We start from the raw sequence: 17,383 nt of genomic DNA, 5'->3' as shown, positions 1-17,383 counted from the left end.
GTTCTGTGTGCCGAAGTTCTCTTTACCAAAGGTGCAAATTTTGCCAAGAAGGCATGTTTAAAGAGTATCAGATACTCATCAATCCTCTATTCCCACAAGTACTTCCAATCTAATGCCAATCATTGATCATCAAGCTCATCAACAACAATAATCCATGAGCTCTGTCTGTTAAAAAGTAGATTCATTCCCTCATGAAAAGCATCTGAACTATAGACGTGTTTTGGTCATGCACGATTCATCCTCTACCCGACTCATGAAAGTATCGCATACTACTTAGGTCAGATCTCGTGCTTTCAATGGAAAATATCTGAGTTTAGGATTATCCTCTTGCCTCTGGTGTGGGAGTACCGTGCACTAAGCATTTCATTTATCTTAAAGCTGCTGCATACGAAAGTTGGAGGCCCACATAAGCACTAGTTGGTCTCTTAGTGGGTTTTGAATTTGGGCCTATTATATATTTCTTGGTCACAGCTTAGGCCCAATTGGCCTTTAGGAAATTGCTACTTAAGAATTGGACTAATTTTGTTATGAGATCTAATCTGATTTCTGCAATAATAATAACTATATAAGTATATGCATAATAATTACCCCATTATTGATGGTAGTGGAAGTGTTGGCAATTCCTATTGATGGTAATCTCCAAGTTTCCACTTCTATCCCATTTCCTCAAATATTTCCAACTTTATGCATTACTAATACCTAGACATTTGGGCACGTTTTCTCTAGGTATGTATACTAAATATTATTTTATATTTTAAAGTATATTATAAATAATAATAAAATATATAAATTAACATATTACATTAAAAAGACAAAGAAACAAATAAAAAAATTAATTTAAGTATTATTAATACAATGAAAAAAATTATATAATAGAGTTAAAAAATATGAGTAAAGTCGCTTTTAAAATAAATTATATTTAATTATCTAATAATGAATATAATTGACGTGCATAAAATTTGACTGGCCCGAAAAGTCTCAAGCGATCAAAAAAAAAAGAAAGAAACGAGAGGCCTGTAACATTTTAAGAGGCCCAAGAAGGCCTGACAAATGGCCTTGGCGAGTGCCCCCAAAAACAGATTGGCAAATGAAGAAGGTTGAAAATATCTCCTACTCGGATTATAATCAAAACTCTATAAATATTAGGCCCCAAAGGCCTATACACGTGGCAGCCCACTTTCCCAGGTGGCATTTCATCAATCCTGAGGTCAACATCCACATTAGACCACATCAACATTAAGAGGATCCCTTTGCAACTAAGACATCCCAGAATAAGGGAAGTGCTGCGAAGACCTAGAACTCTTAAACCTAAACGAACTCCCTACAAAATAGGATTCCTCCCCTAAGCAAAGACGTATTATTGTGAGTTGATCAGTTGAAAATAAGATCGAATCCTGCCTTATTTCCACATATTTCACCCCCCTTTTTCGAGAATAAAGGAGGTGTGCAAAGTCTCAGCCTAGTGGGACGCCCCCTCTATATATACAAGTGCAGTCCCCCAACAGGGGACACCTTCAATCCCTCTACGAGGACATCCTCCAAAATCTGAAAAACCACTCTCTATTCTTATTTTAGCATTCGAATTGCACTCTTAGCACAATTTCTCTCACGAGATTGCTACTCTATCATGATTTCTTATTATATTTTATTTCTTACGATTATTTTTCTCTTAAATTCAATACTAACTTGGGCGTTGGAGTGCTAACGCATTTTTTGCAAGTCTTCTTTTAGGATTTGCATTCATTTCGATCTAAATTTTTTTTATCATAATTTATATCAATTGGACCCGTGCATTTTTTGAACGCATAAATAATTATCATGTTTAAAAATTAGTGTGTCGTCTATAAATGTGAAGGCCATGACATTTTATTACCATAAATTTCACTTCACATAATATTAAATATTTTCATATACTTTTTGAGTAATTTATTTTATTTCAATTTTCAAGAAACATGAAAGTATAGTTAGTAATAACAAAATGTTAAAAATAGAAGTAGATCGAAATCCAAATCAAATTGAAAATGGCACATTAGGCGCTATTTCTTGGAAACTTCCTCTCTCCATACGCCGGCCCCTTAAAAGACATCCCCCACACTCTTATCTTTTCTTCAACACAAGAAAAAAATATCTGACGTAATTCCATTTTTTTTCTTCTTCTTGGGGTTTTGCTTTTTAATTCTCCTTTTAATCTGTGTTTTGTTCGTATGTTCAGATTTAACAAAAAGAGATTACAGGTTTTGTAATTCAAGAAAATATTGGGATAATTTGATTCACCTGAAACACTTTGTGGGTTTCAAATCTTGTGCATCAGTTAAAAAGGAGGACTCTTATCACTGACTAAAGGTAAAAGCTTGGACTTTATTGTAATCTGCTTCTCTTTCTTGTTTTTGTCTTTCAAGTGGTTTTCAGTGAAGGATCTTGATCTGGGTTTGTGTAAGTATGCCTGGTTTTCTTGCCTCTTTTTGGCCGTTCATTATCTTGTTAAGTTCTCAGGCTTAGTTTTCATGCTTGATCTGGGCTGCTTTCTTGTTATTCTTTGTTTACCAGGTCTGACTTGATGTAGGAAGTGCAAAGTTATTCACATATTTGACTGCCGGCAATTCTTGATTTAGTTTAATGTATTGCCGGAATCCCAAGTTGGGGTGGGTGGGTCCCTGTCTTGACTGAAGCATTTCAAACATTGGCCGTTAGTTAGTGCAGTTAATCACATTGATTATTTTTATGAATCCTAGTTTTGTTCAAATGGTTTTAGGTCTTTAAAATTCATGAAATTGGCATGAAAGTCGATTCTTTATTGGCTTATTTTGTAATGGGAGTTACATTTTGGTGCAGGGATGCTCTAGAACTTTGTGGTCTAGCTTTACATGCGAATACATTGAGGTATGTAACTTGTGTCCAAACCTTCGTTTTTTGAGTTACTTCACCCGGAGATGATAGTTTATTAATGTATGCAGTTACGGTTTTTGTTCTCAGGGAGATTTTTCCTGGTTTACTGAGATGGGATCTATAGAAGAAAAGGTGGACCTTGAATCTGATGAGGAGATCCCGTTTAGTGGGTCTCAAACGTCAAATAAAATGCAATCATTGAGTTTTGAAACATCTCATATCTTGTCTCATCCAAAATTTTCTGCTTCTTGGGTATTAAGAAAGGTGAATCGGGTCAGCATTCTGAGAAGTATATACATTGTGTTGATCAAAGCAAAGATCAATGTCTTGCTGCCGTTTGGGCCCCTGGCGATCATGTTACACTATCTTACCAAAAAGCATGTAAGTTAATCAAAACTTCGTGTTTTGATATTTAGCTCTGCATCTATGCATTCCTGTGATTTTAACTATAACACATTCCAGGGATGGGTGTTCTTCTTCAGCTTACTCGGCATCACTCCTCTGGCAGAGCGCTTGGGTTATGCTACTGAGTAAGTATCCATTCCAAAATGGAACTTGACTAAGCTCTGCTAAATTGCATTTTCCTTACATCGAAGAAAACTGATGTCCTTCACCATGCGATTTATTGTAGGCAACTGGCTTGTTTCACAGGGCCCACAGGTACTGTTTCTCTAGTATTTCCTTTTTCACTTTAACTCACTGATTGATTATCATAATCTCAAGATTTATCAGAAATGCTTCTGCCACATTTAAGAAATCGTCCTGGGTATACCATATAGTTTGAGGTTGTTCTCGCATTGAATTGCCTTGCAGTAGTATATGTCGATACTTATGGTCTATTCATCTGCAGCTTGATTGTATGTCAGCTATTTTCTGCCGACTGTTTGTTTATTGAAAGTTATTCTGCTTAAAGGTTTCCTCAGCACTTGTGGATTAATTGAATAATAGTTGTCAGACTCTGACATGAAAATGACCTTGGATGTTGCTCCCTGAGGGAAAAAATAAAAATGAAGTCTGAAAATTGAGAAGCATTGAGAACCCATATTACCATGGAGACTGTCCTGGTGGGAAGACTATTTATCTACCTTTCTCCATAGATTGAACTGAAGCATAGTTGCTGCTGATTTAATTCTGGCATCAGCACCTAATGTCTGTTTGGCACGCCATATTTTCAAAATGGAACTTCTAAAGCACAGAACTATTAGATCATCGTAAGTCTTGGTTTTTGGTGGAAAGGCCCCAAAAAATTTTATGGAAGGATTTCCGGAGCTTGTTGAAGGGGACGTATATGCCATAGATAACGTGGGATAGAGCAGTTTTTGCTATACTGTTATACAATAGAAGCTTGCAGTTCAATTTTTCTTTGGCAGCTGACCTTATTTTTGTCTGGAAGCATTCAGGGATGTGATCTTACATATAGGCTTGGAGGTCTGTCATGTGAAGGTTTCATGTTAATTATATGGCCATTTTCTGGAATATTTATTATAATATTTGTAATTCTTCATGGACAATAAGAACAAAGACTTCAGCATGTTCCTACTGCATGAGAGAGCTTCTTGGAGTGACAAATGTGCATTCTGAAGAAAACTATCAATGGTAGAATCAAGATCTTCCTATATGAATGAGTTGATATTGATTTAATTTAAAATTTTCGCATAAGACTAGCTCAGATTCTTTTCCTGGAGATGAATACAGGCCGTGTGCTAAAGTAGTCCAGCTCAATGGTTTATATTTTCTGTGGGGTTGATAAGGAAAATGAGTTATCTGAGTGGCATCTAGTCTACTGGTGTCTTTTATGTAGGAGCTCTTAGTTTTACAAATGCACGTTGGCCATCAAGTTAAGACAGGTCAAGCCAATGTCTAAAACGCATAAAAAATGCTGTACAAATATTCCAATACGGAATTAATTCTGGCAAGTAATCGTGGTAACTGAAGAAGAATTCATGACCTTGACTGATCTGCATGGTTTTGTCGTAAGTGGAACAGTTTATATATGTAACAGAAGCTAAATTGTGTGGTGTATTTTGTTGGAAGCAAATTTTGAATATTTTGTAATTTTCTGCTTGACCTTGCTTGGAACGACTTCTAGTGTGATATTTCCCCCCACTTCCTTTTGTCATGGTGATAGTCTGACCTCTGTGTTCACAATTATTGCCTGTTCAATATATGCAGTCTATTTTTTCTTCTCTTGATTACTAAGGGTATCTTTTCTTGTTTAATCTTCAGTTGGTGGCCTTCTAAATGCTACATTCGGTAATGCTACTGAGATGATAATTTCGATGTATGCTTTGAAGAATGGTATGATTAGGGTTGTTCAGCAATCATTACTTGGTTCCATCTTGTCAAATATGCTTTTGGTGCTTGGGTGTGCCTTCTTCTGCGGTGGGATTGTTCATCATCACAAAGTCCAGGTTTTCAATAAGGTGGTGGATCATATCAAATGACTCGATGAACTTCTATTTTGGTTCAAGATTTGGTAATACCCCTGGCAGGAGTAAAGAAAAACTTAAATTTTATCTATGTTTCAGGCCACTGCAATTGTGAATTCAGGATTGTTGTTAATGGCTGTAATGGGCATCTTGTTTCCTGCTGTGCTACACTTTACTCATACAGAAGTGCATAAGGGCAAGTCGGAGATTGCTCTTTCACGAGTTAGTAGCTGCATAATGCTCATTGCTTATGCTGGATATTTGTTCTTTCAGCTCAAGAGTCAAAGTAATCTTTATAGTTCTCTTGATGAGGTATGTATTTTGTTATAATCTGCATATAGTTATGTAAATTGAGCAACATTGAACACTTACATGCGGATAACACATGCACATTCTAGAGGACCAGATAACCTTGCAGGTCTGCTTTCATTTACCTAATATTTTTTTTCCTGGGATTTGCTACAGGCGGAAGCAAACAACGATGAAGATTCTGATGACGATGAGGTCCCAGAGATTACCCATTGGGAAGCAATCACGTGGCTTGCTGTTTTGACTTTGTGGATATCTATTTTATCTGGATATCTTGTTGATGCAATACAGGTATTTACTATGCAGCACTCAGCGAACAATAGAAGCAAATATTACTAGAAATGTTGCACTGGGGCTACTACTAAAAAGTTATTTTCTTTCAGGTTTTTGGATTGATAGATTTGAAAATATCGATTTCAATTCCCTAAAACAAATCCTTTGGGCTTGTTTAGCTAATTTTAAATTAAAGGATTTCAAATCCTTCCATTCTAATTTAGAACTATGTGTTCATAAATATTGATGGATTAGAAATGTTTTCATATGATATCATTTGAAATCCTTTATCCAAATCCTTCCCTCAAATCCAAATCCATCAATCGAAATGTAGCCTTATTGATTTTATTTTTGCTTCCTTTTGGTTTGTAAATATCTACTTGAATGAAGATGCTGGGGAAGTTAATATCATTGAGCGACATTATATTGCTAAAACATTGTATCATTCTGTGATCATTATTCATTAAATGCATAGCACAGACACTAAAGAGAAATTGGAATAAAATTGGTGCTGTAGATACAGTTATGTCCAATTAATGTCGATTCGGAAGCATTTTACTTGATTTTACCACCAGAAATACCTAAAAGAAGGAAATTATTGACCACACTTTACCTGTAAATTAAGCACCTTTAACTATTCTTTATTTAAATCTTTTGAGAAATAAAATTCTGTTTTTGTTTATTTCTACCCAAGATAGAGTTAAATATCTGAATGGAACTTCACATTTCAATACTGACTCCTCGTCGAGGTCAACTGCGGTGTTCATAAAGTCAACATAAAATCAGGAATCTTAGTTGTTTATCTGGGACTATAACATTGCCATTTTTGCAGGGAGCATCTGATTCAATGAACATGCCCGTTGCTTTTATAAGTGTTATTTTGCTGCCCATCGTGGGGAACGCTGCAGAACATGCTAGTGCCATCATGTTTGCAATGAAGGACAAGCTTGTGAGTATTGTATTTTTATTAGCTATCTTTTGGCCATTTCTTTTACATTGTGGTTTTGTTTGAATGCTATCCCATTCCAGGATATTACTCTTGGAGTTGCAATTGGATCATCTACTCAGATATCAATGTTCGTGGTAAGGCATTATAAACTTCTTCATTTTCACCGCCCTCTATCTTATAAAAGGTTTATGGTGCTATTGCCGAAATCATGTTTCAATCGAGAAGTAGGATAATGTGAAGACTTTCTTTCTTTCTATGTGCTTTTCTTGTTTGAGTTGTGACTTGGTTATATCGGTAGGGAAATCGAGGTTGAGGCTCTGAGAACTTTGCATTTAGGGTTATGTGATTCTATCTGGAAGCTTATGATACTTGTGATTCTGATGAGTGCAGATTCCATTTTGTGTGATTGTTGGCTGGTTCATGGGGAAGCCTATGGATTTGAATTTTCAACTCTTTGAGACTGCTACACTATTTATCACGGTGTTAGTGGTTGCATTTATGCTTCAGGTTTGTTCCTATACCATCCTTGGATTGCAAACTATCACTGTGTGGTGTTTGTTTGACTTTTCACTTCAGTGCTGCGTTATTAAGAAACTTTTCCTTTTTTGGCTTTGTGAGGTGCCATTTATTTAGCATGCAGTGTCACAGTTTAAACTTTTCCCAGCTTGATCTTATATTCTCTAAACTCCTAATACTGGAGTTATGTTAGAATTACTGTGTTATTGTCACATTCCAAGATTCTGTTTGCCATGATAAAACTCACATCACTTCCCTGGCCTTTACGACTTTCTCCTTTTCCAATAAGTATCTAAAGAGAGCTTACTGTCGATTTTAGCTGTTTTACTTTTGTTGCTTTTTGTTGATACAGGAAGGTCAATCAAACTATTTTAAAGGTCTGATGCTGATCTTATGCTACCTTATCGTCGCGGCTAGTTTCTTTGTGCACATTGATCCATCAAATGGTAAGTTCTGGTTAACTTTTCTAATATTTACTGATAACCTGTGGTTTCCAATTGTTTCAACACAAATGGTAAACACGCTTTCTTTATACCCTCCTTGAAGTTCATTGCTCTTCAAGCCACACCAGTTATGTGTTAAGTTTTCCAACTTCTCCAGCACTAAATGCTTTTCATCCATTGTGCATATGCAGATGATGATTGAATGCACGAACATGCGAAGCTTCTCTTGCCTAAGCAGGACTATAATTCCAGCATGAACAAACACCTAACATCTATTATCTATATTTTTTGTTCGTGGGGCAAGGAATGCCGCTGGTGGCTGGCTAACATGGAGGGTGGAGAATGATGTTAGCTAGTGTAAGAGTGGTCTTGCAGCCCTTAAAATTCCACAGCCAGTACTTTCCTACTTCTAGGATACTCATTTGCTGTTGTATTTTTCTGATGTACTCTGTTGAAAATCAAGGTTGAAAGCTAATTTTTGGTCCTTTGTAGGATACAAATGAAACTGTAGAGTCCCATGTTGGTTCAGAGTTAGGCTGAAAGCAAAAAAAGCATGTTTTTGAATCCCTTCCTGTCAATTTCTCGTCATATCTTGTTATGAAAGGCTCCCTCTTTCGCTGCCGACATCCTATTTTCTTTAGTAAATTCTTCTGCTGAAGCCGGATAATGCAGGAAATTTCAACGTTAACATCGCCTCATATGTCTTGATCTTGATCATTGTCGTGTGATGTTGTAATGAATCATTAACCTAACAAGTTTTTGCTATATCAGAAATGCAGATTCATATGTTGTACCTATCAATTGACCTTAAAAATGACCTCTCAACGCTATTGACAGATCTATTGAAACCTGTGTGGAGGCAATAAATCAATGATAACATATTATGAAACATGGTATACTTGTACCAAGTATGAAACAATAAATTGATTGGTCGAAACCTAATTCTTAAAATCCAGGCACAAAACGCAGTTGTTTGAAAATGGGCTATAATTGGAATATCAAGAATGACAACATGTGTGTATAGAAATGGGAAAGAGATTGTGAATTTGTGTGGGTGACGTTGATCTCTGTATAAATGGAGAGATTGTGTATTGTTGCAATGTTGGGTGGAGTTGAAAAATGGAAGAGGAATGATGATTGAATGGATGGATGGAGTTGAACGAAAATTTGCAATTGGCCGACAATTGGAGTGGTGAAAAGAAATTGATGGGGGTGGGGGTGGGGGTGGGGTGGGGTGATTTTATTTTATAGTGAAGGTGTGATGAAACATATTATTAAAGATGGTGATGAAAGAGGCAAGCAACATGTAGAGTTGGCTGGGATCATTATTTTTGGGTTCATGTATTTTAATAATGATAATTTTTATTAATTTTTACGTACAATCATCATAAATATCAACAATTCGTTGCTGCAAATAGTTTCTGACACGCATCATACGTCATATAATCCCATCCCTTTATATTTTCTTTATCATTATTTTTTTATTTTTTAAATTTGAAGATGGCATAGGTGTCTTAACAACAAATGTCTATAATAAAGCCTACTTCTTCTCCTTTGGAATTTTCATTTTCATTACATAAAATTGTAAGCCAGGGAAATGTCTTAATCAAAATTTGACTGTGGGCTGTAGTGTTGGGTTTTAAAACCCAAGTTGGTACTAATGTAGGAAACATCTACAACCCACATGCCTAATCATTTCCAACCTACTAGAAAACATTATTTGACTCAATTGGAACATTTGATAATTGATTACTATGTCCATATTAGTTGACATAGAGAAGGAGGTGGTGATGACCAAGGGATTTTACCTGGAAAATGACACCCCTACATATATACATATATATATATATATATATATAATTTGATCAAGACTTTTCCTACACAACATATATATATATATATATATATAATTTGATCAAGACTTTTCCTACACAACATATATATATATAATTTGATCAAGACTTTTCCTACACAACATATAGCCTACACAAACAACCAGCGGTTAACATCAATTTTTACAATTGAGAAAACACCTACTTGACTAATAGTACATAGAACCTTGTTTGTATTCATTTAAGACAAATCAATAATTCTGAAAATTAAAATGGTACTTAAAAGGATTATGAAAAGAGTGTTATTTTCCAGGTTCTTTCCTCATGAGAAGAGCAACCTTGCAAAAATGTCTCTTTCTCTGATTTAGTAAAATGAATTTCTTTGGTCAGTCAACCAAGCAAATAAATGTCATATTATTATTGTACGTGTGCACAACCCCCCCCCCCCCCCCTCTACAAATACAATTCAAGAGACCTAATTGGATGTTTGTAACAAGACATGACATGTGCATCTGCCCATTATCTTACACTATTTGTCAGCCCACTCAATACACCCCATCACGTTTATAGAGATCCAATAATAATAATAAAAACAGGAAAAAAAATAATATTCCCAAGCATTTGTCGGGAAAAAAAGAAGAAAAAAATAATTACGTACGGGTTCCAAAATCCATCTCTCTTCCAGCCAAAATACAAGCAAATATATATATATATATATATTCAAGACATTTAATAACTAAAAATAAAAATAAATTTAAGCATCAGACCAACATATATTATTGAAAAATACATGATAATTGTAACCATAAAAAAATGGAAAGAAAGAAGGTGCGTGAAGGTTTTCTTATTCTACATAGAGAATAGTCATAGCCACTAGGATAAATCTTTTGTATTTGCATGATAGAAGCAACAGCAGCAAGTGGCAATTTCAATAGTTTTATCCGTAAATAAAACAAGTTCAAGAAGGGAGTGGCTATTGGGTCTTGTGAAACATTGCTTCTCACTCTTTCTTCTTTTCCCCCACACCCACACCCACACCCACGTAAAATACACGCTTTCTCCTTCAATTCAAAATGATAATAATCAATATGTATGTGTGTGTATATATATGTATATATGTAGGTATTGTTTATATATATATATAAACAAATAATAAAAAAGAAAGTCCACCAGCCAGCCAGCCGTCCCAAAAGTAAACGCTTTTTGATAATTTAGACCTCAACTTTTAATATTGCTCCATGTCAACATCACCCACTCTAGCTTCCTCTCTATCCCTCCCCTCCTCTTTGGTGGGTGGACTCAAGTCTGCACAAATTTGGATGAAGAAAAGTGGAGAACCCACATGAGTTTGATTGGAGTATCTTCGCCACCTTCAACTGTCTTCTTCTTCTTCTTATGTTTTTCTTCTTCTGATAATGATCAAAAGATAAGTAATAAACTGACCTGACTTGCCCACAATCGAATCCTATACCTCATCATCATCACCTTAGTTAGAGCAGCCATGCTCTTGACTTCCTTCCATTCTTCTTCTTCCTCTTTGCCTAAGCAGAATCCAAATATTCATCACCCCTTCAAAGATTATCATTTCTTGGATTTATTCCTAACCGTAGTGTTAGCAGCTGTTTCTTGCTTTGTAAATACCTGTCATGCCTCTTGCAATCAGCTCCATCGTGATTCTTTGTCATCATTCAATCTCAGCATCTCCGCTTCACCACCGTTGAATTGGTCTCTTTTGCACGATTGCTGCAGTTGGGAAGGTGTTGGATGTGATGGCTCTGGCCGGGTGACCAATCTGTGGCTACCATCAAGAGGCCTTGTGGGAAGCATATCTCCTTCTATTGTGAATCTCACCAGTCTTTCTCAACTTAGTCTTTCCCACAATTGGCTCTCTGGCCCTCTTCCCGATGATTTTTTTATGTCCTTGAATCAACTTCAGGTCATTGATTTGAGCCGTAATCGCTTGTCTGGAGAGCTAGCCCCATCAGAAAAGCTGCCCGCTACTGTTCAGATATTCAACTTGTCCAACAACCACTTTCATGGGCCAGTTCAATCTTCCTTCCTCCAGCCTGCATTGAATTTGGAAACTTTTGATGTCAGCAACAACAGCTTCGGCGGGTTAATCCCGACATCTATCTGCAGTTTTTCCCCGTTCATCCAGTGGATTGATTTCTCCAACAATGATTTTACGGGCCCAATTGCTCAAGGTTTTGGTAAGTGTACAAATTTGCAGAGCCTCAGAGTAGGTTTCACTAATCTCTCGGGAGAGGTCCCACAGGATATTTACGAGTTGTTGACACTGCAAGAACTGTACTTGCCTGGCAATAAGCTTTCTGGAGCTATCGATGAAAGAATTGTCAACCTCAGTAACCTTAGAATCCTAGCGCTGTACGGTAATGAACTGACAGGCATGATTCCTCAAGATATTGGGCGGCTCTCCAAATTGGAACAGTTACTGCTTCATATCAACCAAATCAGTGGGACTATTCCACCCTCACTCACCAACTGTACCAGGCTCACAGCACTGAATTTAAGGGTCAACTACCTTGAAGGTGAGCTATCGGCTTTTGATTTCTCAAAGTTTGTCCAACTTAAGACAGTTGATCTGGGCGATAATTTATTCGGAGGTAGCTTGCCAGCAACCCTTTTTTCTTGCAAGACACTTACAGCAATTCGCCTGGCCACTAACAAGCTAACTGGAGAAATTTTGCCAGATATAGCATCATTACAATCTCTGTCATTCCTATCTCTTTCCAATAACAGCCTAAACAATATGACAAGTGCAATAAGAATCCTAACAGGGTGCAAGAACCTCAGCACCCTAATCCTCTCAAAGAATTTCTATGATGAAGCACTGCCTGGCAATGAAGACTTGGTTGGGGTTGAGATGTTTCAAAACCTCCAAGTACTGGGTTTGGGTGGCTGCAGATTCACTGGTCAAATTCCAATGTGGCTGTCAGAGCTAAATAAGCTGGAGGTTCTCGACTTATCTTACAATAACATGACAGGCCCTGTTCCAGGTTGGTTTGGGACTCTCCCGAATCTTTTCTACTTAGATTTATCGCATAACCTACTTACAGGATACTTCCCCATGGAACTTATTAAACTGCGACGACTAGCATCCCAGCAGATTTCTGATCAAGTTGACCGCAGCAACTTAGAGTTGCCTGTGTTTGTTCAGCCCAATAATGCCTCCAATCTGCAGTACAGTCAACTTGCAAACCTGCCACCAGCTCTATATCTTGGTAGCAACAGTATAGGTGGTACTATCCCAATTGAGATTGGTCAGTTGAAGTTTATCATTCAATTGGATCTTAGTAATAATGATTTCTCAGGATACATTCCTGATTCAATATCTAACCTCACTAACTTAGAAAAGCTGGACCTCTCTGGAAACAATCTCTCTGGTGAAATTCCAGCATCACTCCAAAATCTCAACTTTTTGTCTTCGTTCAGTGTTGCGTACAACAATCTCGAAGGGCCAATACCTACAGGAGGTCAGTTCGACACTTTCCCAGCTTCAAGCTTCGAAGGAAATCCAAGGCTGTGTGGTCGAATTTTGCAGCGCTCTTGCACCAACCAATCAGGCAATAACAGTCAGTCAGCAACCCGAAAAGGGGATAGCAAGAAAACCATCATACTAACCCTTGTGATTTGTTCAGGCGTTTTCAGTATGACTCTGCTTCTATATTTGGTGTTTTCAAAGAGGAGAAACCTATCAAAAGGTGACCAAGAAAAGGATCTGGATACAATATCCTTCAACTCTTCTGGAGTATTTCCAGAGGTTGCAAAGGACACAAGCCTTGTCATATTGTTTCCGAACAATAAGAATAAAACAGAGGATATCACAATAGCTGATATATTGAAAGCCACGGACAATTTCAACCAATCAAACATAATTGGTTGTGGGGGCTTTGGTCTGGTATATAAAGCAACTTTGGCGGATGGAACCAAGCTTGCAATTAAGAAACTCTCTGGAGACATGGGTTTGATGGAAAGAGAATTCAAGGCTGAGGTGGAAGCTTTATCCACAGCCCAACATAAGAATCTGGTTGCTCTGCAAGGTTACTGTGTGCATGATGGCTTTAGATTGCTAATATATTCTTACATGGAGAATGGGAGCCTTGACTACTGGTTGCACGAGAAGCCTGATGGACCATCCCAACTTAGTTGGCCAATTCGTCTAAGGATAGCTCAAGGGGCAAGCTGTGGGGTGGCTTACATGCACCAAATTTGTGAACCACATATTGTGCACCGCGACATAAAGTCCAGTAACATCCTTCTTGATCAAAACTTTGAAGCACACGTGGCAGATTTTGGGTTAGCAAGACTGATTCTTCCGTATCATACTCATGTCACCACCGAATTGGTTGGCACCCTTGGATACATTCCACCAGAGTATAGTCAGTCGTGGATAGCCACATTAAGAGGAGACGTCTACAGTTTCGGAGTTGTCATGCTTGAATTATTAACGGGCAAGAGACCTGTCGAGTTGTTCAAGCCAAAGATGTCAAGGGAATTGGTTATATGGGTACAGCAAATGAGGAGTGAGGGAAAACAAGATGAAATCTTCGACCCTCTCCTAAGAGGCAAAGGCTTTGAAGAAGAGATGTTGCAAGTGCTTGATGTCGCCTGCATGTGTGTCAATCAAAATCCTTTCAAGAGGCCGACTATAAAAGAAGTAGTTGATTGGCTCAAGGACGTAGGGTCCAACCGACAGACAACAACATAAGGGAGAACAGCTTGTAAATATAGAACTCTGAATTTGTTGTTGATATGAATGTCTTGCCAACATACATCTGCAATCAGTCTCCTCTGTAGGCAATTTTCCCTACAAAATCAGAGATTTAAGTAATGAGTATTGTACATTGTACAAAGATAAATTTTGTATGAAAAGAAAATTAAGCATGGAGTCACAGTACTGTATTGAACAGAAAATTTACTGGTAATTGATATAGATACTGTAAATACTAATATTAGATGCAACACGACAACTTCATCGATTTAGCCATTTCAACTGTCTGAAAAATGAATTTACAGCCATAATCATGACGATTGGAATTATTTCTGGGCATATAGTTACACATTAGCTGGGTTCCCTGCACTTTGCATATTAGAATCGTATTAAAACAAAAATAACGACTACTCTTTGAGTTTTAGTCTTCTACAAAACAAAAGACTAAAGCACGATGAGGCATGTTAGAAAAGCTCTAATCTTCTTAACTATCCTCCACAACAAGAGAAACAAAGTTTCTGAAGACTTATAGAATCCACATCAAATAAGTGGAATCTAAAGGCGTACATATTGATCTTAGCAAGAGGTCCAGAAGTTTGATTAGATAAACTATGGTTTTAAATCTTAAATCGTCAACTCGCTAATCAAGTGCCCTTCGCAATCAAATCCAAATCAAAGTTGCTTCCACGAATCAAATCTTACAAAGATAATGACCACAAAGTTACTAAGTCTTCTTTTCGTTTCCCAATAGCAAAGTGTTGCCAGTATTCTTTTGTTTATGTTATCCCATGAAAAGAAAGCAATGTGAAGAACTTTGCAACTTTTTATCACCTTCAAAGTTATCCAATACCATACAATTACAATATTAAATTTGCAAATCACTATAACACAACATTCTCACTTTCCTCCATCTATAAGCCCCGGGGCCTCACTAAGTTCAAGTCAGAGACTGGAACTTTGGGAAGCAGAGATAATATAAATCCAAAAATAACACATCAAGGATTCACTATATAAGATCCAGTTAGCTGATTTCAATATTACCAATTCCTACTCCACCAATACCTTATTAAAGAAAGAAGTATGAGGAAAACACTATGGCTTAGCTGGTGATAGTTATCATGCATCAAGATAATAAAACCCAAATATCTGACAGCATGAAAAACAAATGCTAAAGATTTTAAAACAAGCAAACCTTTTTGGACATTAATGCTTTCTGTAAACATGAAAAACTCAAAAGGATTTCCGTTATATTACATGAGATTTCCATTTCTCACATACCTTATAGCTAAGACGAAATCACGCACCAGCCAGAAAACTAAAAAAACAAAAAGGATTCAGGATTGCTGCAAAACGCAATATGGCTCTGCTTCGGTATTTGCACATGCGGGTGGTGGTAGTGACAATAGCACGAAAAATACCAAAAAACGTGGTACGAGATGCAAATTAAAACACAGGCGCTAAGCCAAAAATCCAACCTCTTGAAGAAAATGAGGAAGACCGGAGAGCAATTTGAACATTAGGGCATGAAATTTGAAAGTTTAGGTGTGTAATTAGGGTTTGGGTGGCTTGACATTTTTCAGTTGAAGACATGGAGTTGGAGGGAAGTAGGAAGAGCGGGAGTTGCACTCAATTGTCCCTTTTTGTTTTTCTGATTTTGTTGGAGTTGGAAATCATACCAGCAAAGGGAATTCCACAAGAAAATTGATTTTTGGGCCAAAGCCCATAAGAAATGCATGGATATTATGTGGTGGTGGTACTCTAATGGGCTTGTTCTGCTTATCATACTCGACTGCCCCATTTGGCCGAATCAGTCAACTTCAAGTGCTATTTCTTCTCATACTGTCCGATTATTTTATTTTATCAATTATAGGAAAAAAAGAAGAAGTGATATTATTCATTTTATCTTAATTCTTTTATTTGTTTATATTTTTAATAAAATAATAATACATAAAATGATATAAATACTCACACGTCATGTCTCATGGGTTTTATAAGAAATATAATTCTGTCGGCCATGATCTGTTTCGACTGCGTAACTGTAGAATATTTTTGAGTTGAAAAGACTCGTAGATAGGAAATTCTAATACATGCCAAGTTTGATCGACCTAATTAATTATATGACAAGTGCAATATAGTTATGAAATAATTAATGAACAGATTAGAAAAAATAATCAATCACATAATAAATATATAATATTTATTTTGTACTTAGTTTGACCCGATAAAATCTAATTTGGATCAAATTATTTCTTCCATAGTATAATAAAAACATATAAGGGATGAACTAGCTAGCTAGCAAACAAACTATTTAGCACATTTGCAAGAATTAATACATGTAATAATATTGGGGGGAAGTTCTGAGATCCCCTCTGATAATAGAAATGTTTAAAAAAAAATTATATGAAAATTAAAGTATCAATTACTCTCCCTGTGATATAAAATAAAGTTCAAAAAAATTCATTCGTACTGAAATTGGGCCACACGCACTTTGACTGCAAATTGGCTATGAAAATACCTTTTTTTTTTTTTTTATTTTTATCATTCTCTCACATCTAATATATATCATATTATATATATTTACTAATAATATTATTATTTCACATAATAATTATTTATATAATAAAATATTATTTTAATTAAATTAGTTAAAAATTAATTTATATATTTAAAAAAAAAGTATTTTGTTGTCGATGCTGCTGCAGAGGAGGGTGCAGCCTGCGCCCTTCTCACCCTTGGGCGATCGGCATCGCTCAAGCCTAGGGTGAGCGAGTGGGAGGTGGGAAGGGGAGGAAAAGGAGGTCGGGGTTGGGTGGGGGTGGCGGCGGCGGAGGGTGGACGTGGGGGGGGGGGGGGTTGCGGGAGGGGGTGAAGCAGGGGGGCCGATAGGGGGTAGGGGGTGGGGGTGGGGTGGGTTATAATTATTATTTTGAAATAATATTTTTTTTATAAATTATAATTATATATATTATAAGTATATTTTAATAGCTATAAATTATATATATTATAAATTAAAA

At 36.7% G+C, this 17,383-nt stretch overlaps 2 protein-coding genes across 4 annotated transcripts; both read left to right on the top strand.

The window, feature by feature from the left end:
* The first annotated feature begins 2,072 nt into the window (after positions 1-2,072).
* Positions 2,073-8,429, top strand: LOC105157896 (vacuolar cation/proton exchanger 2). 3 transcript variants are annotated; one of them, XM_020692649.2, is made up of 14 exons: positions 2,073-2,343; positions 2,548-2,646; positions 2,833-2,880; positions 2,974-3,267; positions 3,349-3,416; positions 3,518-3,546; positions 5,113-5,309; positions 5,415-5,627; positions 5,781-5,915; positions 6,730-6,846; positions 6,927-6,980; positions 7,237-7,353; positions 7,715-7,808; positions 7,997-8,429. In XM_020692649.2, the coding sequence occupies exons 2-14, from the start codon at positions 2,617-2,619 to the stop codon at positions 8,005-8,007; spliced, it is 1,407 nt and encodes a 468-aa protein (XP_020548308.2). In that variant the 5' UTR covers positions 2,073-2,343; positions 2,548-2,616; the 3' UTR covers positions 8,008-8,429. The 3 variants fall into 3 exon arrangements, with proteins under 3 accessions (XP_020548308.2, XP_011072718.1, XP_088734640.1); XM_088878514.1 differs by lacking the exon at positions 2,548-2,646 and having other exon boundaries at positions 2,075-2,343; positions 2,974-3,018; positions 3,147-3,267; XM_011074416.3 differs by lacking the exon at positions 2,548-2,646.
* A 2,369-nt stretch (positions 8,430-10,798) lies between these two features.
* On the top strand, positions 10,799-14,550 carry PSY1R (Leucine-rich receptor-like protein kinase family protein). Its single transcript, XM_011074415.3, has one exon. The coding sequence runs from the start codon at positions 11,139-11,141 to the stop codon at positions 14,364-14,366; it is 3,228 nt and encodes a 1,075-aa protein (XP_011072717.2). The 5' UTR covers positions 10,799-11,138; the 3' UTR covers positions 14,367-14,550.
* Positions 14,551-17,383: the final 2,833 nt, after the last annotated feature.

Source organism: Sesamum indicum, linkage group LG3, assembly GCF_026168435.1.
Source record: "Sesamum indicum cultivar Baizhima isolate 11 linkage group LG3, ASM2616843v1, whole genome shotgun sequence".
Lineage (NCBI taxonomy): Eukaryota > Viridiplantae > Streptophyta > Magnoliopsida > Lamiales > Pedaliaceae > Sesamum > Sesamum indicum.
This window is presented reverse-complemented; position numbering and strand designations above follow the sequence as displayed.

Excerpts from the sequence above, each read along its gene's own strand:
- LOC105157896 (XM_020692649.2), top strand. The coding sequence starts at position 2,617 with ATGTATTGCCGGAATCCCAAGTTGGGGTGG. Across the intron at positions 2,881-2,973 it reads TTACATGCGAATACATTGAG|GGAGATTTTTCCTGGTTTAC; the intron begins GTATGTAACTTG and ends TTTTGTTCTCAG. Across the intron at positions 3,417-3,517 it reads CGCTTGGGTTATGCTACTGA|GCAACTGGCTTGTTTCACAG; the intron begins GTAAGTATCCAT and ends GATTTATTGTAG.
- PSY1R (XM_011074415.3), top strand. The coding sequence starts at position 11,139 with ATGCTCTTGACTTCCTTCCATTCTTCTTCTTCCTCTTTGCCTAAGCAG.